Here is a 26,276-nt window from a genome sequence, read left to right as displayed (position 1 = left end):
AGTGTGACCTCACTGCTGTTTGCAGACATGCAGCCAAATGTATGTAAATCCTGTTTTCAAACGCATGATAAACACACCAACTCTGACCTCCCTGGTGATCTTTAACAGGGTCGATGCAGCCACAGGAGCGTAAAAAAAAAAAAAAAGGTGGAGGACCGCGGCTCCTTTACAGCAGAGATATGCCACAGAAATCCATACTGCTGAGTGTGCACTATTGAAATAGTATTCACAGTTGTTTATTTTTGTTTGTTAATTTAAAAAAATACAGCTAAATACCAAAATTGTGATTAAAAACAAATGACAATTTAGTGGCGCATTTAATTTTTTTAACTAAAAATATGAGGCTAGCCCCAAATTCATTATCCAATATGGCTGCCATGCATACAAAATGCAGTCAAAGGAGCAGAGACACACGGCTTATTTGCATTTCTGATCACCTATCTGTGAATATCTTCCTTTGGAGTGTGAAATGGAATAAAATGAGCCATTAATTTGTGTTGCTACCAGATGAGGGCGTAATAGAAATAGAAACGCCTCTGGTTTTCCAACCAGTAACTAGAAAGCATTTTTCACATGTGGGTTGAACAATTCACAAACTATTAACTTTACCAGCCATTTGATGTGCAGTAAGTGGACAAGACAGCATGAATCTGACGTAATTAACTCAGTCCATGAATGAAAAAACCAGAACCTATAATTTGTCATCGTGAAGGCCATGGCCCACACTGGTAGAACAGGTAAACAGGCCAAAATGTAGTTGTTTCTGAACTATTGTCAACTGGTAATCTTCAAGGTGGGGACAGTGTTATGGTTTAGGGTCGCTGTGCTGCCATAAAGTTTGAAAGCACTCAATTAACAACTCTGCATCACACAAACACGATGATCCAATGTTATCTGTGCAAAAAGAGGAGAAAGAAACTTGCTCACACCACAGGGGAGTATTCAGTTCAAAGACTGAAACAAAGACACTATCGACACTATTAAAGTCAGCTATAATCGGCTTTCTTTTTAACAAAAGCCTAAATTCATATTAATCATGTTCACTGCCTGCATTAGCACTAAATCACCACTAGTCTAAGTGTTCTGGTATTGAGAAAAACTGATATCCAGGTTGTTTTCTGCTGCAGACCAGAGTGCAGGATAACCATAACGAGCACCAGGCCACCCTGCTTAACGCCTCTCGTGACCCCTGACTTTGTTTTGCCAGTAAGCTCCACGTGTTGCTGCTACACGATCATGTGGGTGCGGACAAAGGTGGACGCAGAGGTGGACACCCCTGCTGTGTGCACTATCACTCAATAAAAACTGTTGCCTCAGGCAGTCGATACCACGGCCTGCTTTTGTCACGGTTTGAAGCACATCTCGATGGATCCGAGGTTTAAGCCCGTTGACAGTGGAGAACGTGGTGCCAACAAATAATGTGAGTTCCCATACCCGTTTATTGTTTCATTCATATTGTAACATACATTTCTCAATAAAAATAAATATTTTTTAATATTTTTTATTCAATCGCGTCAATTTCAGATACGATTCACCTGCATCTGTACTCAGCAGGTTGACCCTACTGCCTTTGCTTGCATTTAAGCGATTCACAAGCTTCTGTTTATGAAGATATGTTGTTGTTAAATATCAATTTCTGGGTTATTTCGAGCATTTATTCTTAAGATATATGTTTTGTAAACAGTTTTCATTTCTGTTGTAAAACTTCTGATATATCTTTGGGGGGGTTCGCTGTGGTACAGCCGATTTTGTGAAGAGGCCTGCGGAAAACAACTTAAATGGTTTTGTTTTCTAATATCGACTAGTCTGCTTTCTTTTTTTTATTTGTGTGCAGGCAACCTGCAGTTCACTCTCCTTGGAGTGGAGCTTCCACGCTGAATCAAAATGAAAAATATTTCTACTATAACTCGATCTGGTAAATGCGTCTCCCAGAGGAAATGCAGAATTTCATTCAGAGCTATTCTTTTTTTTTTTGTGTTATACTCTCTTCCAAAAACCTGAAGATCCGCGTGCCGCAACCTTTCCTGTGGTTCAAAATCTTAAGAAAATGAAAGAGCAGAAACAATATGCTGAGTTTTCACTGAGCACAGAGTATCAACATGGTCATTCAAAAATTGACCCATTAAATGTGACATAGGAAAAATAACCTCTAAAATGCAATATATAATATACATTAGATAGATAGATAGATTAGATAGATTAGATAGATTTGCCACAAAATTGGCGAATTGTGTCTTCTTCATCCCGGCTGCTACTTCTAAAGCCATGCTAATGCTAATGCTAAAGCTACCATTAGTTCTGATGTGTTTACAACTTAGTCTTGTCTGCACCATGATTGGCCATAGAACACCTCCAGTGCTTTACACACACTAGTATTAGTGGTTGTTAAAGGTACAAGGAGGGTCTACTAAATAGCGCTGAGTCTCTAATTCGGGATGTGACATCACGGCGCCGTCTGTCCGTTCCTTTTCCATCTAGGATCTCTGTAAATGTTTTTCATTACGGTGACGACTAGTTAACACAGCAATAAGAATCAACTGTCTGAAATCTAACCAAACAAATGATGTTTGAGACATTTTAATAAAATTCTGTTTCATTTCCCCTTCTGTTTTGCGTTGTGATCTGGTCGTTTGAACACCCTATTGTTCGTTGTTAGCCTTCAGCGCTAGCTTGAAGCTTGAATTCCTAAAACCAACAGAACCTGACAGAATATCACATCCTATTTCAAGCCAAATCGGTGGCTGGACATCTCATTAGTGTACTCGAAAGCCTGGGAAACTGAACTCAGGGTCTTGCTCGCTTGGCTGAGTCAGGGAGTCTATACGCCACGTTCAGCATTCGTGTGAGCCATATACAGCGCGGACAGGTTTTAGAGCGCTGCCATAATGAAAGCATCCGGCTTGAAGTTGAGCCGACACTGCACAGGGAGTTGAAGGGAACATCTGACCCGCACTCAGCAAAATACAGCACAGTTCTCTCCTGTGTTAACATTTATACCAAGGGCTTTCGTTTAGCCCTTAAGAACTTAAGAATATATTTATATAGCATAGACGGTGTTGACTCCCCCTTCTACTTTAAGTAAAAAAAATAAATGTTAGTGTGAGCCAAATTCTAAAGCCTAACATTCAAACACAGCTGCCTGACTGCAAATCCATCTGAGAGAAAGATTTTTACTTTTTTCTGTCCATAAAAAAAAAAAAAAAATCTAACTCCAGGATTCTTTTTCAGGCTGTCAACAGCAATCGAAAGCCACCGGGCTCCTCACAATAAACATCAAACATTCTCAGGCGGCCACATGGTGAGCGGCACGCCTGCACATGCGCTCTGGACAGTTTGCAGAGATAAGTCCGGTCCCTGTGAAGCGCTTGTTATTCTGCCCACCTGCAGAGTGGGAGGAAAAAGTCACGGCGGCCAAATTAGCTCGCCGTCCTGCCGTCAGATGGAACGACAGTTCTGGGGTGGACCGGTACTCCGGACCCGACGTGACGGCCCGCGGCTTGGACAGCTCTGGGAGTCATGGCGAGCGCAGAGCTCACCAAACGGACAGCGGCGAGACAAATCAAATGATGTCGCCTAAGGATGAGGCTATTATCGGTACGCAGCTACGCTAAAGCTTTAAAAACGTTATAGGTTCAGAACCGCAGATATTCTCCATTGCCCCGTTTTTACAGCCTTTTAATGAAAAGCCAGTGTGACTAGAGTAAGGCGGCACTTCCCCTCCCCTACCAGCTATGGGCTCACTGTCAGTCATCGGGCAGAAAAGAAAAAAGGTCACTACGCTGTTGCTTTGCGTCTAAGAAAAAACAATTTGGCTGTCTTGAAACCCATGGTGCGGACACTAAAGCTGCTGTCAAATGGTTTTTCCATGTGTTACGTGGGTCCAAATGTGAAGCTATGAAGAGAAGTCCTGAAATGTCTTTGCATTACAGGTGTTGCTTTTTGAATCATGCATGTGAACTGGGATCAATGGGGGTGGAAATCACATTGTTCTGGTGCATCATGGGTCCAGCATTTTACTTCCATGTTACAGCTCCATTGTGTTTCTTTTTTCCATGTTACAACTAGTGTTGTGCCGATGCCATTTTTTGACCCCGATACTGATACCCGATACCTGGCTGTGCAGTATTGGCCGATACCGATATCATACCAATACCATCTTTTTGAAATTGATGTGTGTGTATATATGTATGAAGAACTGCATACTACTTAGGGTAGTAGAACTTTTTATTGCCTACCTAGAATGGGTGACAATAGTTGAATAAACTTTTGGCTCTCAAAGGCCAAAATAGTGCAACATTCGTGAAATTATAACATGTATAATAGTAGTGCAACAGTAGGACAGTAAAATTACATTAATAATTAAGTAATCTCTTTTAAACCCTGAGTTTTGGCTCTCAAATGCCAAAATAGTGAAACTTTCATGAACTTATATAACATGTATAATAGTAGTGCAACAGTAAGACAGTAAAATTACATTAATAATTGAATAATCTCTTTTAAATCCTGAGTTTTGGCTCTCAAATGCCAAAATAGTCCAACTTTCATGAACTTATATAACATGTATAATACTAGTGGGGAGAGAGAAGGCTGCGTTCAAGTGACACACAAACATCAAAATGGTATCGTTGCCCTATTTGTTGGTGCGCACCGATACCGATACCACCATTTTAGTGCTGGATCGTGGTTCCGTCCGATACTGGTATCGGTATCGGTGCAACACTAGTTACAATATCAATTCACCGCCTGAGAATGGCCCCAAAATAGTTAGATAAAATATTAGCCGCAGCAACCAGAAATTAGGTGTGGTGCCGTCAGCTAGCAGGTGGTTAAAGCATTTCTATATGTTGCGTTAAGTTAAGTTATATTTTTGAGTGATTGCATTGAGATTTCAGTCCCAATGAGCTCTGTGGAAGCAAGCAAGTGAAGAAGAGGAGTTTATCCTAACCCACCAACAACCGTCTCTTTTTTTGGAAACACTTCATTTAATGTATTGTGTACACCCGAAACTAATCCAGTAGTAATTTGCAGAACCACCTCTTGACCCCACTCTTGCATCCACATTTCTTGGGAGACGCATTTATGAGTTACAGGGAATCCATTCAAACGTAAATAAAGTTAATCAGCTTTTTCTCTACAGCAAGTCATCTGTCTCCATTTAAGCCCATCTTCTTCTCTCACAACTTAATTCATGGGAAGTTTATTCACACTGTAAGATTTTTATTTTTTACTTTTATTGCAAACAGTCATTCTCTATTCTGGGGAATTCTGGCAGACTAAGAGCTTTTAAATATCTAGGTAGGGTGCTGGTTTGTTAGTTTTTTAAATTACTTCTCTCACACAAAACTTCTCTAGGTTTAAGCCTATTTAATAAAAACTAAATCATGGTTAAATTAAAGCTGCAGACTTTGCTATCACTACTATCGTGTTGCCTGGCGATTGCTTTCTACACAGATGCCAGAGTTCGGCTTGGGAAATTGGGAAATCTTCACTCAGCTGCATCGTTTTCTCCTTATAACTTTCATGTCTTTTGACGTCTTTTATCAATTTCGAATATTGAAATGAATATAACTAATGTGAGCTACGTGTCCGAACGCGTTTATAAAGGCGTAATATCTGCCCTTACTCTGTGTGCAAATAAAGCTAACAATTAATAAATGTTATAGATAATATTCTAACTAATATGTTTGTATTATTTTAGCAGTAGAGCTTTTGCGTTTTGAAAAAAATTTCAGAATTTTTTTTATCGTTTTAATTTTTGTATAGATACCATGAAACTGGGTTATTTTATCTCGTGTCATGAGAATCTCATACCAGCCCATGCCCAATTTCACCAGAGGCTAACAGGGGTTCAGATAGAGGCTTATTGGAGTTGTCTCAGTACCACTCATGTTCCCTCGTGTAACATTTTGATCTAATATCAAAGTAAGCTCAGCAGCCTGCCGAATGCTCCGACAAAAACAGCCTCTGTATCTTTCTGTCCTCAGCCTCCATCGTAATCCTCATCATCAGTATGCCGCCAGCTGAGCTGACCTTCCTCCTAAATACTTTCCCATTTCAATGTGATTTCTTTCTCCATCATCCTCAAGGGCCCCCTCCACCGCTTGACCCCACATTGCTATTGTTTCCCCCCCCCCCCCATTGTCCTCCATCTATCACTGAAGGATTTGGCCCGGCTTGGATGTTGGCAAATGAACTTGGACAAGGGCGCCCGACACTTCCCATCACATTTCCCACCAGGGACCGAGCCTTGCAGCGTCGCTCGCGTCTCTGAGATAATTTGGGGCACACATAAAAGACGACGGTGCGCCGCATGCTGGTAATGTGCATTGAGAGTTAATCTGATAGCTATTATCACAGTAAATAGAGGTTTAGGAGCTTCAGTGCGATTACAGAAGAGTGTCTCCCGGGGTCAGGCAGTCCTGACCCAGGTTGACCCCTGTTTGATGCTGTTGATGTGGATGAAGGAAGTCCTGCAATGCCGCCGCAGTGCAACCTTAAAAACACTTTTTGAAACTACTGTACAGGACTTTTTGTTTTGGTAGCTTTGTCATCTGCGCGTTTCTGATCAAGAGGCAAGAGGTAGATGAGTAGACGAGTATCAGATGATTGTTAACTTTGTGGGCCGGTGACCAACCAAGAAGAATCTAAAAAAAAGAATCTTATTTAACAGCAAAAGGGTCGCACTGACAACACGTTTCAGTTTGGGTAGCGTTTCTGTGGCAGGATGACTTAACATCCGCTGCTTTCGGTATCGGTGCGGGTGTTTAGAAATGAAGTCAGAGGAAGCAGAAAGCTGTCAGAAAGTAAACTATTTCATATGACTTCCTCAGAGATGTCTGCAGTTTATTCAGGCTGCGAGGGAGCAAGAGAGAGCAACGCTTTCAGCAGACATCAGGCTGAACGGCGCAAAGGTGTTGATTTTTTGTCCTTCTGAGGTGTTAACCCCTGTCTGTTGTGGAAAATGACGGATTTGGTAGCCCTTCAACCGTCTCACAGTTAAAATAACTATCTTCATTCTCAAGGAAATACACACACACTGCAAAAAGGGAACTAAAAGTAGGTAAAAGCTTCTTTAAATTAGTATATGTTCCTTGATTTGAGCAGCTAAATGAGACTATTTGCCAATGGAATGAGTGTTTTTACCCCTAAAATAAGTTAATTAGACATCCTGCACTTGAAATGAGACGATGGAGATGAGCTGTTCCTATTTTAAGTGCAAAAATCTTATTCCATTAGCAAATAATCTTATTTACCTGCTCAAATCAAAGAAAATACACTCATTTCAAGAACATTTTACTTACTTTTAGTTCCCCTTTTGCAGTGCAGAGTGATGTTTTAGTAACGTTCGCCCCGCTAAAACCTAATCTAAGATGTTTAAAGACAGCTTAACACCTGAACTCCAAAATCATTTTGTATTTGTTTTTTTAAAAATGCTCTTTTACAGCGGCTGCTTCTTATATTGCCGTATTTAAACCAATCTAGGGGAGGACAAGAAAGAAAAAAAATGGAAGGAAGGATATGAAAAAGCAAGAAAACAAGGAGGGAAAGAAATAAAGAGACACGAAAAGAAAGGAAAAAGGACACAACGAAGGGAAAAAGGAAGGGAGGTAGGATGCAATGTAGAAACGTAGCAAGGAATGACAAAATGTGGAAGATAAATAAAATTACAAGGGAGAAGGATGGTGGGAATACAAGGGAAAGATATGAAGGGCACAAGGAAGCAAAGAAAGGAAGTAAGAGAGGTAGGACAAATAGGCAAGAAAGGAAAGACACGACAAAGGAAAGGAGGTGGGGGATAAAGAAGGAAGAACAGAAGGGAGTACATGAGGAAGTAAGGACACAACCGTTAGACAGTAAGATGGGGAATAAAGCCTAAAACATTTTTCTACATTCTTGTTTTGATTTTTATGCAGGAAGAAATCTTGAAATCAAACTCCAGGCTCTTCCAGAGTACGAACGCTGTAATCTCCCTCTGCGTTTCTGTATCTGCTTACATGTTTACAGGTTTATTTTCGGCATCAGTTCTCCTATCTTTAATACCAAACTGCTGCGACTCATTATGCCCTAAAAAAAATTTTCACCGTATCTAATTTTTCATTAACACTGAATGTGGCTCCATTATGATGATCTTCACAAATTTAATCACCAGGCCCAGTGTTCAGCCTCTATAAAAAGGCAACCTCAGGGTGGCTCAGCTGCTCCCCTAAATATTTTACATCCACTCATCTATGGTAATCAATTTGTCACATTTTCTTGACGCCAGAAATTGACATAAACTGAGCGTTGGCTCAATCCAAAGACATTTTGTTTAGGATTTCTGTAATTTTCCGAAAGACTTGCGCTCCTGTTGGCGTTGGCCGCTTGTTGTGTCAACAACCGCTGAGAGTTTAGGGTGAAAATATCAATACTACTTCTTCGAATACACGGAGCTCTGAAGGAGAATTGCAGACGGCTTTCTCAGAAGTGAAAATATTGCGTTTTGTTTCAAATCTTTCAGAGTGACTCGACTCATTCATGAGCAAATCCTTTCAATCACACATTTAGCCTGAGAGAGCGGTTCTGAAGACGGGCACGCTGAAAGGTTTCTTGGTGTTCAGTCACCAAATTAAATCCTGTAGGCTTCCCTAACAAAGGTGTTCCTCCTCCTCCTCGTCTTCCTCATCGTCACCCCTGCTGCTCTGCGTTGCTCAGCCATGTCGGCGACCCAAGCCGTCGGTCTTTACCGTCTGGGGATCTGTGTCCGCATCCCCACGCTGACGTGACACCTTCAAAACTTCAAACCCGGGCTTTTGGGCTTTTGTCCCGTCTGCTGACAGCTGGCGGATCAAATCTGATAACAGCAGCGGTGACTCCTCTCACTGAGCGCCGCCGCTGAAAACAGGCAATTACACGAGGATGAACTGAATGTCCTAATTAGGCACTCAGTTGATTAAAGCTCAGCAAGCCTGGCAGCACGCCCTGCATTTATTTTTTTCCAAAAAACATACAAAAACAATAACTAAATCAAAAATCATAAAAGCAAGAACCCAGGGATGTAAGAGATGCATTTTGGGGGCTTTTGTTTTGTTTGTTTGTTTTTCTGCTAAAATATTAAAGATAAAGAACACAAAAGCTTTAGCGGAAAGTTATCTTTCTAAAAAAGGCATTCCGGTTGATCTTTAATGATGAGGAGTTCTTTTGGGGGTTCTCCTCCCTCCTAAAGAGAGATTAATAACTCCATTTTGGAGATTTTTAAAACCCTAACAAATAAAAGCAACGCGCGATTCGGTAAGCGACTCTCGCTGTTTGGGAGATGAATTACATCTTTGGGTTTGTTTATGATCCAAATAGACGTCAACGCACAAACACTTTCAGACGGCGCGTCGTAAAACGGAGAGGAAGGGCTTGAAACATCCAGAGAAGGGGAGGGATGCTCTATAAATACAGATCCCTGTGCTTTGGACTGAAACAAACGCCTGACAGATCGGGAGTCTGCTGCGCCTGGGATGGCAGGTCAATGTCAGCCGTTTATTTTATGAAGCCGTCAGAGCTGTCGGCTTTTAATTGCTAGTTCCTCCTCCTCAAAGAGTTCATTAGAAATGGATTTGCTGTAAAAGAAGTCAACTAAAGCAGCTGGGTTGTTTAGTCATTACGCAAACATGTTGCGCTTTTCACACAAGGATCACATGTTTTAATGGACGGTCAGCTCAACATCCGTCCTTTTCTCTCTCCGGTACTTAGGCCTGGAGAAGAAAAGACGTTAAAGAATGTTAAAATGCTGAAACTCCTGCCTTTGTTTTTGTTTTTTTTAGTTGGCACTAGTTTATAAAGTCAAAGCCGTCGTAAGTCTGTTGAGACTATGTGAGCAAATCAATGCCACCGCAATCCATTTCTTTCCTAATACAGACTTGATAGGTAATAACTGCCTAATTATGTTCTAACAACCCTAATACCTGCAAATATTAGACAATGTGAGATTGCCCAAAGGGAAATGATCAACAATACCCCATTATTAAACAGCGCATGGCAGTAGACATTCATCATGGGCATGAACTTCACAATAATTCAGGGTTTTTAAAAATGCATTTAACCCATCCTTTATTGGAATAATCAGACAACATGCAAGTTCTACGATATTTTACAGCAAGAAATGGAAGGACGAGTTTGGATTTATTGCAGTGTTTTTTATGATTTACAATTTAAAACACACACAGGTTCAAATATGCATGTGAACCCCCCGAATATCTTTGGTCAAAACTCCCTTAGTAAGTTGAACTTTAATTGAATCAATTTTGCTGCAATCAGGCTAGATATTTGATGGCATTTCTGGGCAGAATTGGTAAAGCTCATTTAAACTGGTTGAACCCGTGGTGCAGACTTCACAGAGTCTGCACAAATTTGAGAGGGAAGAACTTAAAAGCGCGATATGTCCCCCTTAAAAGCTGTGTCAGGAGACCAACTTATTAAAATGAGCCGCTAAGAGTGCTCCAAAGTCCCGGCTGAATAATGCCAGAAGCTTGCTGACGGCTCCGAGAGTCTGTGGTTTCTCTGCAGCTCAACTACGGACGGGGCTTTACGTTCATGTTTGAATCTGTAAATTAAACACCGAGTGGAAGAGAGAAAAATGAACAGCAGATTCAAATTTCTGCAGGTTTTTTTAAAAATTCCTTCCAGTTGTTTGTTGTCTGAATATTCCAGCTTGGGATTAAACAATCATATAATATTCTTAACGTCTGACCAGCACCACTAGATGCAATAAATGCTTAGATGGACTTTTTATTTTTATTTTACTGGCACATTTGTTTTACAAGGTGGCAGCGTGGCTCAGCTCCAGCGAGGAAGACACATCTCTGTTTCTTCCACATTGAGATTTCTCCCTCGTCCCGCCGCCGCTTAGAAATCTGACATTTGACAACTGTCACTGCTCCCGTTCCCGAGGAGCTGAGCTGCAGGCGCACCGACCGGTTTGTGTCGGCCCTGTGTGAGTCAGGGAGAACGCTGCCGTGACCCGTAAAGCCCCCCATCCACCGCGGGAGGCAGGGGCGAAACTGAGGGATGCCTAAACGGAGGGAAGAAGGAGAGGAGCAGGAGGAGGAGACGGACTCTCTGTACTGCAGCAATGCAGGAGGGCGTGACGTGGAGAAGAGGCTGAAGTGTTAAAAAAGAAAAAACACATATTGGCAGATGGGTTTAGAGCTCCATTATTATTCATATAAAGCCTGTGTACAGCATATCTGCTTCCTCCACTTAATCCCGCACTGACAGCATCACCCTCAGCTCTAGAGGCGAGAGGACCTGGCAAGGCAGACCCTCCCTGCTGAGCCCCGCGTGTCTCCTCCCTCCCTCCCTTAGGAAGATACACGGCCCAGGCAGAGACGCTCGGGACCGTCGACCAGCTCCCCTTTGGCGGTGTTGTTTCTTTCCCCTTGTGAAATGTCCACAGCAGCCACGTCTTTACTATAGAGAGCCAGGCGCGTGGTGTAACGTACACACTTCCTGCTTCGTCCGTTCAGAGCGCGTTCAGAGGCGTAAACAGGCCGCGGACGGCTGCCGCTCGTCTTTCACAGAGGATCCGTTTCCCGTAACCCGGTGACACGTTATTATACGCGTGCAGCAGCTCAAACAAAGCCCGCCGAGCAACGCGCTTCCTGCACCGACCGGCAGCAGAGATAATTGCACCGATATCCGCGCGGCCAGATACGCGAGCACTCAAGGAACAAATGCTCTGCTCTCATCATCAAACTTTCATCCCATGCAAGTTCTGCCGGTGGGCCAAGTGCATTACCTGGAGAGCAACACATGCATAGCTGTATGTATAGCTATAGATATATCTACATAGACAACACACACGTGCAGGCTTCAGCTAATCTTTTTAACATGATGCGTCTGCTTTACTGGATGCTGGCTGGTGTTTTACTCACAGGAACACGGAGAGTCTGAGGGAGACGGGAGGGTGAAGGGCAAAGTGGTAACGGTGAGAAGGCGCTAAACTGCAAAAAGGGAACTAAAAGTAAGTAACATTTTCTAGAAATTAGTCTATTTTTCATTGATTTGAGCAGCTAAATAAGACCATTTGCCAATGGGATTAGTAGTTCTACCCCTAAAATAAGATATTTAGATATTCTGCACTTGAAATAAGATGATGGAGATGCATTGTTCCTACTTTAAGTGCAAACATCTTATTCCATTGGCAAATAATCTTATTTACCTGCTCAAATCAAGAAAAAATGCACTAATTTCAAGAATAATTTACCTAATTTTAGTTCCCTTTTTGCAGTGTATAGGCCGGATCCTAGAACCATCCATCATGTTTAGGCCACAGCTATTAATCCTCACAACACTGCAACAGCCTGATGCTAATCTGCAGACAGACTTTCTTTCAAAGAAACTCAAGATGGGAGCATTTTAGGACTCCATGCAAAAAGAAATCTCCCTCCTAAGCAAACGACTCCCTACAGGAATCGCAGACGTTATCATCAACATCTGTATCTTAGCGGTGTTTTTACATTTTAACACCACCTGCACCACAGTTATCCTCATTGAAAAGAAAATTGTTCACACAAATTGCAGACTGCAAGCAGAAATCTGCTCATCCAAGCAACCCAGAGCTGCTTGGACGTGAGACGATTCTGAACACTAACAGGGTTCACAGACAAGCAGGGATTATTGATCATACTCCAGAAAGTTTTTAAATTATCTTCACTCAACCAAGGCCAGTGTCGCTGATAGGATGCACTCCTATCCATCACCCTCATCTTGAGCTCTCTCCATTCTTTATCCGATTCTAGGCGGGACTCAGGCTGTGCCACTCCAAAAGGTTAACATTACTTCCAGTGAGGGAAAAAAAGCATTTTGATAAATTTAAAAGTTTATTAAACTTGAATCTATCTGAGGTATGAACAATTTGAACCTAACTGTATTTCAAGTGAGATTAAGGAATAATAAAAAATAAAACAAAACAAATATATCAAAGATTTTTCTTTCAATCAATTGGATCCAAAGAAAGAAACAAAGTAAAACAAAGCTTTCGGTATCAGGATGTTGAAGAGATTGTCCAAACAACTGTCTGACTTTAATCTCCTAATATTATGACTTTATTCTCATAATTTCCAAAAAAAAAAAAACAAATCGAATTAGCGCCATTGTAGATTTAAAAAAATTAATTATGTGCCACCGAGGAGTAAAATTTCACAAATTCCAAGAAATCTTTTAGATGAACTTCACATATTTGTGCAAAAAAATGTTTTCTCTGATGTACAAAAAAAAAAATCATACATTTCTCAGGATAAAATTATAATTTTCCATAATACGACATACAGTACATTTGCTATATTAAAACTAGGATATTCTCTAACATCGCAAAGTTAAAAATCTGGGGGCTAATTCACAAACTGAATCATCTCGCGCCGCACCGCGCCCCCCCCAGGGTTCCCGACCCCAAGGGTTCAGGAGAATATTCATATCGGCTAATATGTTCAGATGCCGGGATCAAACTCAGAGTTTATTGCAATTTAATTTTGAATGCAATAACAATGTCCAGGGGTCACCTTTAGGTTTGAAACGACAAAGCTAGTTGATGAAGTTGGTTCTCTAAAACCTTCAACATCCTGTGAGGCTCAGTGGGATGATATACAGGAAGTCCTTTTCACAACCCAACACACCCAGGTCAAAACAGACAAACACACCATTGATGAGGAGATTTTGAATACATTTGGATGTTTGAGTTTTTTTATGCTTCGTTTTTTCAACATTCAAAGTTTTAACCATTAAACATCGTGATCCATCGGAGCAAAGAAAAAAAACACAAGAACAGCCAACAGTCGTTGAATTTGAATGGTTAATATCTCAGCAACAACACAAATGCATCTAAATATAACTTTAACGAGGCTAAATGATCGTAATGTACCAGAGCCATTTGCCTGCTTCGCGCTGACGACTCTCCAAACCACCCCGGGCTAAAAAACTGTGGCTTCAGAATGGCTCGAGAATTTGCTAGCTGACCTTTGGAAATGACTCAACGAGTGCAATAAATGACGAAATTCTCAGAAAAGCCGGACAGCGCCGGGGCTCATCACTGTCACCCGTCAATGGGCCAAACACTGGTTTGATCGCGGCTCAATGAGATATTGAATTTCATTTGAGTGTGTGAAATAGCAGAGGAATCGATAACCTAAACAACGAGGGATCTGTTTGTGCATGTCATTTTCTTTTAGAAAAAAAACACACACACATATATATGTGCAGGCACAGTCAGAGAGGCGTGCAGAAAGGCTCACCTGTGGACACAGGGCAGTGGTGGTCTGGGTGAAGAGCGCGGCGTGGGCTGCTGACCGCAGGGCGTGGGCTCTCCTGACGGTCTGACGGGTGAAAGTAGCAGGCAGCACCTCCTGCAGGAGGGAAAGACACAGACAGACACGTTTCAGGCTGAGGAGACGTCATCGGCTGAAAAGGAAAGGGAGGCCAACGCAGCAAAAAGGAGCCCATGTACCTGACTGCAGATAACGGCTGCAGGTCCGCAGGAGAATGTCTCCAGCAGCTTTTCACATCTAGAGACCCAAAGTTTTGCAAATCATCTCAGTTACATCAGAGGAAGAGAGTCTGTGAGTTTTCTGGTTTTGCCGCAAATGTTCATTTGGATGTCGGGCTGGACTTTGACTAGGCCATCCTGACGCACATGAACATGCTTTTGCTTTGATCTAAACCATTCCACTGTAGCTTCTGTGCTACGGTCGCCCTCCAGCCAGGTTCTCCTCCAGGATTGTCCTTCATTCACCTCCATGCATCTTCCAGCTCTGACCAGAAGGGAAACTATCGCAGCCTTAGTTTCCCCACCACACACAGCATTTTAGATGTGGGTCATGTAGCTGTATTTTGATACAGCTACATGATCAGTGCACCTTCCACAAGTTAGATGTGTCGTCTACAGGGTTTGTGACAGACTTCAGATGAGACTCTACGTGCATTTCTTTCAACAACGGCCCTTTGCCATAAAGGAAGCCTGAGACGGTTTTCTTTCCATCCAGCTAACCGGTTCCCCTCTGAATAAAGGAATCCCCACATCATGCTCCTTCCGCCACCACGCTTCGCAGCAGGGATGATGCGTTCACGGTGCTGTTCGTTTTCCGACGCGTTTTGCACACAGTCCAAAAGGTGCATTACTCAATGCATCTGACAAGAGAACCAGATGCATTCCTTGGTGCTGCTTGTTTACTTATGTCACAGAACTGCTGTAGAATACAGTATGTACTAATTCATTGATTTATGAAAGCCATCCGTTGGTCTGGATCATAATTTAGAGGTATCAGAGTAAAGGGGCTGAAAACAAACGCAAACAACACTTGTTCGATTAATTCTTACATTTTCATTTGTAAAAAAAATTCAAAATAAAAAAAAATAAAATCCCGTTTTGCGCCGTGCACTCGGACAAAGTAACGTCGGTCTCTGCAGCGCCATCCTGGGAGCTTAAAATAACAAGACTTCAAAGTGATGGCTGTGTTTTATTTGCTATTTCTGTCACAGCGCCTTGCAGTTTCTCCTTTGTATCGATTCGGCAGAAGACTGAATGTCAAGTGAAATTTGCTGCTTATGTTTTAAAACAGCCAGCCATCCGCTGCAGCTCACACCTGCAGACGAAAGGGATAATCGACCGTCTGCAACTCAAACCTAAACTCTCAGTGAATTATCGTCCGCGAACGAGCGGACAACAGGAGTCCATCTACATGCAACGTTGCACAAGAGAAGCCGAATCATAGGTAGACGCCGGGTGCAGCTCACTTAAGGGGCGGGCTCCTTAGGGGCCTGTTCAGGGGCGGCGTCCTCTAGATTCACCGTCCTCTAGAAACGCCTGAAACACTTTCACCTTGGAAACACGCAGCCAGATGCTCCCGGGCTGCCAGCGCCGACAACAGATCGGATGGAGATAGAGTGGAATTTAAACCCAGAGAGCAGCGTGCCGACGCCCTACCGCTGACCCTTACGTTAAGCTTCCTTCGGTCCGGTTTGGCAGGATCTGTTTGATGTCTTTGTAGTCAGGTTGCTTAGCATTCTTTAGCTGTTTAGTATTTAAAAACACCCGACCACGCTACTATCTGGCCTTCAACGCTGAGCAACAGCAAGAGAAAGATCAGACGGTATTTATGACGCCATCCGTCTTTACACGCTGAGAAAAGGAGGGAGGTGGAATCAGTGTAGCTAACCTGATTTACTTCGACCCCTCAGACGTCGTTAGAGCAGCTAGAGATGTGCAGGAGGCTGTCCGTGCGCTGCAAGAACAGACAAAGCTCTCCTCCGGCTCAAGGAGGCGAGTGTAAAGAAGACGCAAAAGTTCATCAGCGTAGTAGCCACGCCCACCTCCCCTTCCTGACCAATCGCAATTAAATATTTGGTCAATTTTACGGCTCAGTCTTCCAGCTTCGGCCCAAAACGGTTTGTGAGCTCTCCTCCAGCACAGCAGCCACCATCACTTAACTTTTTCATCAAAAATTATCAACAAACTTGAGATTTTTTTTGTGTTCGTCCTGTTATTACTAAAATACCTCTGTATGAGTCAAGCACAGCATATCCGCATCAAACCCGACTGCGAAACAGGTCGGGAAACACAATTTCAAGCGACATTAAAGCCACTGCAGTGATGGATTAGGCCCAAAAAAAAAAAGAAGGAGCCATAATCCATTTAAGAACAAATTCTGCGTTTTCGCTGCACTCGTCCATCTTAACAATATTTTCAATGTGCCTCAGAGGAGAAGCGATACTGTGCATGTTTATTAATTTACGTTTAACAAAGTGGTAATATTTGCATCTTAAATTTTTTATTTTAAGTGCGACCTCGTTCACACAACAGTTGTTAAATAACAATTAGCAGTTTGTTAACCGACGGAGGTCTAATGAATGCTAATGTCTATTTTACAACTTTTCTGCCGTTACACAGACAATTACCTTTATATGGCAACCTTCTGCTGTGTTAAAAGCAAAGACGGGAGCTGTGACTGTGTCTCCTTGTGGTTCTGCCAGAGATGACATCCATAACAAAATACAGATCTTCTTCTTTCTTTTTTTCTTTTTTTACAAACGTCAATGTATTTAATTTGTCTTTCAGGTGATAAATCAACCTGAGACCCAGCACATATGTTGAAGAAGGTGCTCTGGTTACAAGAGACCAAAACTGCAAGATGCCACACGGGACCCTGAACGCAACATCCCCACAATGAAACACGGTGGTGGCAGCATCATGCTACGGGGGTATTCTTTCCAGCAGGGGCAGGAAATCTGTTCACAGTTGATGGGAACATGGGTTGTGCAGAGATTTGATATAAAACCTGTAGAGGCTGCAAAAACAGCATCCCCTTACAATTAAACTCTTAATTGTTGGTTAATTGCATAAACCACTTATTTAAAGTTGCTTTTCTGTAGTAAGATTTTTCGTATATTTCTGGGGGTTTTTTTAATTGGAAAGCATCTTCGAGTGTCCAAAAAAAAAGCGCTATACAAGTTTGATGTATTATTATTATAAAATCCAAATATATTTAAGTTTGCGGTCACGTTACAGGGGGAAAAAAAGAGAAAACGCAAATGTTTTTAAGGCATTACATTACAAAGAAAGCTTTAGAGGACCAATTTTCTTTCGTTTGTCTTGGACTTATTCTGTTAGACGTGTTAAATGGTGGGAAATCTTTCCTCCTCAGCGTGCAGCCATGCAGAGGTTCAGGCCCAGCCAGGCTTAAAGATTATCTTTACTGGAGAAGAGCTGTGATGATCACCTTTGCTTTTTTTTATCCTTCCTTGTACATCCACGTTTCTACAACAGCAAACAAGCAGAACTAATTGCAGAAAGGACGGCTGCAAAAAGACAGTCAATGATCATAATTGTGTCGGACTTCTTCTGCACACACACACACAAGAGCAAATTATTAGGTTTCCAAGGAGACCGATTTCAACAACTGGCCACACTTGTAGTCTCATAAAGCAAAGAGCAGTGAAGCTTTAGTCGTGCGTAATATCACTGGGATACTTTCAGGGACTCCACATTAAGATACGCAACGGACCTTAGTACTGAGATGGCAAGTTGTTGGGGGATTATTACAAAGTCTTCCTTATCTATCACAAGCCAGGCATCCAGCATCAACTCACAGGCGGGGCCTTTGGAGTCCTAAATGTCTGTTAGCTCACAGGTCGGTCTCCTCATGGTTTGAGGAAATACCAGAGCTGCAATATCCGAGTTTCACTCAAGTTTGGTGTAACTCTTGGGTTGCAAAGTCTACATGCAACATAATGCTAATCTGGCCCAAACACAAAGCAAGAGCTCCTTTAGCTTTGTGTGCGGCTGGGTTTGAGACACGTATATGGGAATATGTGAGTTTATGGTGCAATGCAGAAGTATTCACACCACTATGATTTCTACATTTTGTCACAAATAAACCGCAAACTTCAACGTTTTAACAGGATTTTCCTGTCCAGCGGCGACTCTAAGTTCCTGGAAAGCGTTTCCTCCATCTTTGCGCTTTGAGAATCATTTATTCAGAGAGGCTTTTTCCTAGTTTTATGCTGTGTGATGTTATCTGTGATGGACCGGTAACCTGCGATGGGCGTACTACCCCACTTATTTACCCAATGACCGCTGGAAATAGGCACGAGCAACCCCACCAGCAACCGTGCACGGATAAGCGAATATAGACAATGGATGGATGGATGCTTCTTTTATGTCTTTGTCTTCTGTGTTTTTAGGCTTATTTTACTGTAAAGCACTTTGTGGTTCTCTTACCTGTAAGAAGTGCAACAAGAACAAAATGTGCCATCTTTTGTATCTACAGGACAACACAAAGTGATGCGTACTTAAACTGGCGGGACCTGTAAAAAGCTGTGGGTCTCTGCAGCTCCTCCAGAGTTAGCATGGTCTGTCAAACCTTTCAGGCCTTCACACAGCAGCTAGATTTATACCGAGATGGTGGAATAATCTATTCGGTTGACTTCTAAAGGCTTCTGATTGCACAGGAATTCAAGGATGGGTCGAAGAGGGGATGAAAAAGCAAATTAGCCAAGCGGTTTTCAGAATTTGATTTGTGGAAAATTAGAAAACGTGTGTGTCGTTTGAATTTAGTGGGCCACTTTGTGTCGGTCTGTTACATAAAATCCCAACAAAATGCACTGGAATTTGCATTTATGTGACAAAATGTGTAAAAATGGAGTGTGAATACTTTTGCAAGGCACTCTACCGGAAGAGTGCAAACAAAGTAATGCAAGTTCATGCACACAACTATGTTCTAACCACATAACACTTTACAGAGAAACTTAAAATTAGACTAGGACATCGCTGCGCCATATGCAGAAGTCTATGTGGGGTACGGCGGAGGGGGAGGGAGGCAAGGGGGGGGGGTCTATTTTTGTTATTAAATTTCCGCAGACAGCAGCTGCTCTCCACAGCTTCCTATCTAACTAACGGGCTCAAAGCCTACATGATGCAAACACGCTCAACCGCATCATTTTTGTCCTCCTGATACAAAAGCTCCCAACTGGCTAAATCCCCATTTGACAGCACCTGCTTTCCCCGACAAAAACACAATAAGCAACTAATGTACGTGAGGAAAATGGGCCTTTTTTCTGCTGATAACGACTCAATGCGGTGAGGTGGACGGCAGGCCGCTTTGGTATGTGGGGATGCAGAGCCACAGGTTTCAGAGCACGCACTGCAGCGTCGGACATACATTATGAGGCTGGAAGGAGTTTGAAGAAGTGGCAGGGGATCGACTTCCTCCAACTGGAACTCTATTTGTATTAAATACAAACAGAGTGCCTCTTTATTTCTAATTCTGCTGTGTCTATCATTTAGAAATGTACAAAAAGCATCTTTGGTGATACATGTAGCAGCAGAGAGAAGTAATTTCGACAGATCAAACTAGCCTTCTCAACGCCGTTACCGATTCAGACGCTGCAGTGAAAGCTGATTTATTTACTAACCTCATAAGGCAGGTCCTGCAGCTCAGATTTCAGAGTTTAAAATAACCCCCCCATCATGCACGACACATTTGTGACTCGCGCCAGGGATATGCTTTATTCTCCATGTCACGCACAGAAATTAAGCGTCCACTCCCTGCAGCGTATCGATTTCCTGACTGACTTATGGCAACGTGTGCCATGAGCCCGGCGCTACTCAGCAGCCGCTCTCCGCTGGTGTCAGGCGCGTTGAATCCGAGCTCTCCCAGGCGCCCAGCTCGCAGTCAGTGAGACCAACTCCAGCCCCGGTTACCTGTCGTCAAGTCTGTGTGGTTGAAAGCTGACGTGCAGCAAATTGTACCGTTGGTACAGCTTTAACGAGTTCTGGGCCACAGCCAGACTATAGGATTCTGTCTCCTGTGCACATTCGCAAAGTAGGGACTGCAGGGAATCCTGAGCTGCTTTAATAATTGGAAACAGCTCCTCAGCAGTGTCCAGAGGACTCAGGTGTCAGGTTAATGTGTACTCACCTACAGGTGGACTGCAGTACACTAGAACAGTGTGAAAAGCCACATTTCATGCACTTATTCCTCTTAACATTGATGGTCAAGTCTTACAGCTTTTGATATGTAAAATGTCTAATTTCTTAGAAAGTTTGATCATATACAAATACTTAAAACGTGTATTTTTATGCACCAACACCTAGTCTACAGTAAAGTATCCCCACATGTTATCCAGTATGTGCTGTCAATACTTGGTCAGGGGCTCTTTTAGCAGGAAGTAGCGTACTGCAGCGCGGCATGGAGGAGATTAGCTTAAATGCTGATTAGCATTAAATTAGCATCTCCATAAAGTTTTGTAAGCAGTGAGACGCCTGGTGTGGGCTAACACAACTGAACGTTTACTGCATTTTTGCACCATTATTATCTTGCTCTGCCAACATTGGACTTTTTGCACCGCTATTTTTGCACTATAAACATGGTGGAACATTCTTCTGCACACTTTTTTTAAAAACTGTTTTTCTCCTGCACTGTTACATTCTTATCACTGCTGAACTTTAAATTGTAATGTTATTTTACTTTAATTGCGATCTCAATACATTGTCGTAAGCTGCATGCAACGAAATTTCATTTTGTATGCACTCTGTACATACAAAATGACAATAAAGTTTGTCTAAGTCTAAGTCTAAGTCATTTCTTGGGAGATAGCTGTGCTAAATTTTAACTCAACGAAACGTAAGTAGATCATGACCAGCAGATGGCATGGCATCGACGACAGGGGAAGCTTTATATAAGCCTTGCATTTCAATTTATTTACATTTAAATGTATTTTTATTGAGGAGGATCACTGAAAAAAAAAAAGCCAGTGTTGTTTCTCCGTGGCACAGGTGAGACGCTCCTGGTGTCTCTGGGTTCAGGAGTCTCTAAGAAACTCATGCAACAGTTGCAGCTCATTTCTTCTGCTTTGCCTCTTACTTTGCAGTTTGCCCCGTTGCTTGGGCAGCTTTTCCCGCCAACACTTTTCCTTCCACTCATCTCTCCGATAACAGGCCTGGATGCAGTGATCTGAATGGTCAGCTTCTTGGTGGCTTACCCGTCTTGGTCTGGAGGGTGTCTGCTGGACAAGTTAGAAGTCTTTGCCATGAATGTGTTGGCTATACCATGGCCATAACACTTCTGTGTCATGACAAAGTGAATTTTGGGTTTCTATTAGCTGTGAGCCATAATCATCAAATTAACAGAAATAATGCATGAAATGTATCAACCTGTATTTTAAAAAAGCTAAAAGATTAATGAGATCTACTTCTTTCATCACATTATTGGAATAAATTAACTTTCAATGGTACTCTAATTCAGTGAGTTACACTAGTGTCTGGATCTCCTTGATAAGATTGCTTTCCTAGTGCTTTTAGAGCATGGTCTACCTAGAAGTCAGCGAGCCTTAATAAAAAAAAACATTTTCAGTAAACAGCTGCATGCAAATGTTCAGCACTTCTTAGACAAAATCCGTCTCCGAGTGGATGAAAGACAAAAACTCCCCAGGTTGAGTTACACTGATCCCACGCTGTCTTTATGGTATATTCTGTAAGTCTTCACGCTTGAAAAAATATATATATACGATTGAGCAGTTTATTTTATTCTAAGCTAGAAAACTGTCACCTCAGTAAGATGATAAAGTCTCATGCTTTGACACTCCATGACAAGTTGTTTCATCTTCAAATTGCGATGTCTTTTGTAGGGCGGCCAAACCCAGTCTTAGAGATCGGGGTAGTTGGAGGATTGCTACACAAACTTGGCACGCCCAAGTCTGTCCGGCACTGATATTACCAGACTGACAGCTCCTAGGAAGCGCTGGCTTCGCCTGAAGGTGAAAACCAGTGGCTCGTTTACGCTCCGCCTGGTCGACTCCCAGAAGCCAAGGTTTAATTTTTAGGTGCAGCAGGAGGATGTTATAATATCGCTCTCCTGGGCAGGACGCCTTGTCTTCTGCTATCGAGGTCTTTGAAGAACAAGTCGTAAAGTAAGGCTTGCTTAGACATTGGAGAAGGTGTGAAGGTTGGTGCAGAGCCATGGCTCCTTCACTTTGTCAGCTGAGATGGCTCGGGCATTTGATCAGGACTTCTCCAGGGTGACTTTATTCTGAAGATTTATTGGCTCATCCCACTGAAGGGAGACCCAAAGGGAGACTCAGAACTGGCTGAAAGGACTATATATCCCGTCTGGGCCGGGAGAACCTCTGGACTGTCCAGAATAACTGGAGAGTGTCGACATTCTGGGTTTCTCCCCTGAATCTGCAACCCCTACGAGTCCTGATCTTAGTTAAGTAGAAGACACTCAATGTCTCCAGGACCCAGCTCACACTGCACCCGGCCTTAAACACCTAAATAAGGGGTTCCCAAACTTTTCAGCCTGCGAGCCCCCCAAAATAACAGCGTCAGAGACTAGGGACCCCCTTTTGGGGGATTTTTCTTCCTTTATTTTAAATTGTGAGAATAAAATCATAGTATTATGTATTATTATGAGAATAAATTCATATTTTAGTAAGAAATCTTACAAAAAAAGTGCAGGAAATACAAATGCATTTTAGCACATCAGCCTCAAATCATCTCATGACCCCCAACAGGTGCCTCACAACCCCCAGGGGGTCCCGACCCCCACTTTGAGAGCCCCTGACCTAGAGGATGTGGCATGCCCAAACCCCACCAGCCACGCCTCGACTTCCAGACGCTTTCCAGGACCTAGCTCCAGGAGGGTGCCCTGGTCTTCTGCACAACATGAGATCTTAATGTATGAGTATATTATCTTAACAGGTTGAAATTTGGATTATAGAATCTCTTGTAAAATGCTGATTATGCCTACCTACGAAACCCCCAAACAATAAAAAGTTACACCTAAAACAAGGTTTCTGTTTTAAGAAGGAAAAGTTTTGTTTCTAAATTTGATATAATTAAAAGACAAAAGTCAATTCTGCCTCAACTCAAGAGAGAAACTGGAAACGTCGCGCCTTTTAACACTTCAAATGACCAAACCAGGAAGCTCCAGCAATGTTCTCTACCTCTCTACAAGAGGTAGAGACCCCTCACTCGTCACGACTCAGCGGGGTTTTAACAAGCTGGTCCGTGATGAGAAGAACAACACCGGGCTCTGGCAGTCACGGGAACATGGAGCGCGTTTTCACGCTGCGGATCACATACACCCAGTGGGTCAGTAAGCTGCTGACAGAGAACCGCGGAGACGTTAATGGGAACGCTAGCTGCTCCGGACTCGGGGAGCTGACTCCTACGGCAGATGGTGACAGGATGGCATCCCAGAGTGAGAACGGCTGCTGCAGACAGCTCCGGTATCCGCACGCCTAATTAATACTGCATGTTCGGAGCACGCGAAGGAGGACAGACCCCGCCGCCGCACCTCTGGGTGGTGTGCGAACGCTCAGGTGTGCTGCCAAACGTCTTCAGGACTCGCCAACAAAGCGACTGACATTTACTGTACAATTTAAGCGACTCCTTTTTCAAGATCTGGCCACCTCTCCTTGGATGCCCTTATCTTCCCTGTCTCAGATCTTCTCCCCTTCCTGGTTTATTCACCATCTGTGCATCTCCAGTACCAGTAGGAGAAAGGCAGTAAGCCCCTGGGGGAGGCCAGGCAATCTCTGGTCGCTGAAAGGAAAGACGAACGGAGCGAGATAGAGGAGAGGGAGGTGGAGGGGAGGGGGAGGGGGGACGTAAATGAAATTTCAAAAGCATTAAGACAACATAGTGCCACCCCATGTGTGGTACGGATAGAGGTGTGTGGTTGCCAGGTGACTCCTGACAAGTCCAAGTGTTATATTAGCAAGAAGAGCTGATCAATTTACAGGTGCGCCACTGGATGTTTCCAGCTGATAGGCGGACATGACCAAGGCTCAAGGAGGACGAGAAAATAACCTGTCCAGGTAATCAGGGTGATCTGATAGCCTCCAACTAAACACTTTGCAGACAATCCCACTCTGACTGAACCTGCCAACAGTCCCCCCACCCCCCCCCCCCCCCCCCCATCCCCAGACGCTCAAGGACATTGACACAGTTATATGTGCCCGTACAGCACGTGTCCCGTTATGTGAGCTCTGCTGCAGGTCTTCGTGAGAGAAATAACCAGAGCCCCGTTGCAGGGGGTCCAGCAAAGCAATATCCAGCAGAAACCACTTCACCGGCGGAGGAGAAATCAGCCACACATACACACCTGCCTGCATGCATGCGTGACATTAAAAACGCACCCTCTCTATGTGAAATACAGCAACTCCGTACAGATTTATTCCGGGCAAGTAAAGGAAGGGAGGAAAAATGCACAAGAAAAAGGTGGCAAATAGGTGGTGGTAACATCTCCAGCTGATTTATTGCCCCCAGGTGTTACTGAAATAACAGCCTGGAAGAGCAGGATCGACCCTAGAGCTTTATTGTCTGCAGTGCATGAGAGAAGAAATGGCCTGAAAGTGTCAGAATGAAAACTGCTGACCTAATCAGACCCTGAAGGCCGCTCCCCGTTTCAGAGAGCTTTAAAAGCGAGGACTCGTGGCGCGTTCTCCTTGCACTCGAGAGTGGATTTTTCAGCGGCAGCGTTAGGGCAGATCAGAAGAGCGCCCCCTGCAGGCAGCCAGAACTCTGACGGGGGAAAGCCAGACGTCGCAACGCCGTCCCCAAGCTCAGCATCCAATATGGCTGCCACTAGGGCTGAACGATTTTCTAATTTCAATTTTTTTTCTTAATATTGCGATTTAATGCGATTTTTTTTCCAGTTTAATTTATCATGTCATTTTAAACATATACAAACAACAAATCATTGTATTTCCTCGCTGTGCAGATTAGTTGCTAAAAGACCCACAGCATCTTAACTCAGAGCAGAAATGATTGCGTTCTGCCTACAATATATTTCAACCAAAATTGCAATTTTGACTTTTCTCTGCATTAACCACAAGCAACAAAAATGGCGTCTAAATAAAGACGTTTGTAAACAAGGACTATTTAAAACAAGAACTTTTAATGTTTCTATTAATCAGAATATTATTCAAGAGAACAGCTTTTAATTGATTGGGACGTCAATCCTTGTTGAACATAAAGTCCAACCAACAAGCAAGTCTTAAACTGATTGACCTGTACTTAATGCTATGTATGATTATATAAACTCTAAAACATTAAATAAAAATAGATTATCTCGCTGCTGCAACTGTCTTCCCTTCCATGTGGAGGCAAACCCACTTTAAACATTTTATCAACACTTAATGGACGTGTCTAATTCCCTAATTGTTACATAGCCAAAAATTGCGGACTCTGCGATTTGGAAATTGCGTTTTTTTAAAACACGCCTTTAAAACACAGCGTAAGTAGCAGCTGCCAACAATTTAGCAGCATTTCCAACAGTTTGTATCATAGTAAACATCTCAAACGTACAACAGTTCTGCAAAACCTCCACCTATGACATAAAGAGAAGTGTTGGCGCAATCAGCTTTCACTTCTAATAGTAGACAGCAACAGAACAAATTCAAAAATCCGGCTTGTTTTCTGATCGGCCACTAAGAACGCTGTCAGTCTGGATGTGACGTTGTTCCCAGATCCAAGCTGACACTTCAGAGACAAAAATCAAACCCACTGTTAGATCTGAGAGCAGGAAGGCATTTCTGGAAGAGTTCAGAAAAAAAGACTGAAAAATCCTCAGATTTCCGACACGCTTGGGTCAAACGTGACGTCGACCCCCAGATTCAAGCTCCTGTTTTAGAGACGAATCAGAAGATGAATGCATTTGGAGTGGAGATGAGCTCTTAAACCGAGAGAATCCTTCACCCTCTGTAAAACATGGAGGCGGCAGCGTCATGCTGCGGGACTGCTTCGTCCCAGGGGT

The 26,276-nt window shown here is 43.0% G+C and overlaps 1 protein-coding gene across 1 annotated transcript in view; it reads right to left on the bottom strand.

The window, feature by feature from the left end:
* The window catches only part of mcu (mitochondrial calcium uniporter), a 77,089-nt gene that overhangs the window by 25,361 nt on the left and 25,452 nt on the right, over positions 1-26,276 (bottom strand). Inside the window, exon 2 of the mRNA XM_036126165.1 lies at positions 14,256-14,366. Within this exon, the coding sequence (XP_035982058.1) occupies positions 14,256-14,366 (111 nt within the window). The remainder of the gene's footprint in view (positions 1-14,255; positions 14,367-26,276) is intronic.

Source organism: Fundulus heteroclitus, chromosome 22, assembly GCF_011125445.2.
Source record: "Fundulus heteroclitus isolate FHET01 chromosome 22, MU-UCD_Fhet_4.1, whole genome shotgun sequence".
In the NCBI taxonomy this organism is placed as follows: domain Eukaryota; kingdom Metazoa; phylum Chordata; class Actinopteri; order Cyprinodontiformes; family Fundulidae; genus Fundulus; species Fundulus heteroclitus.
This window is presented reverse-complemented; position numbering and strand designations above follow the sequence as displayed.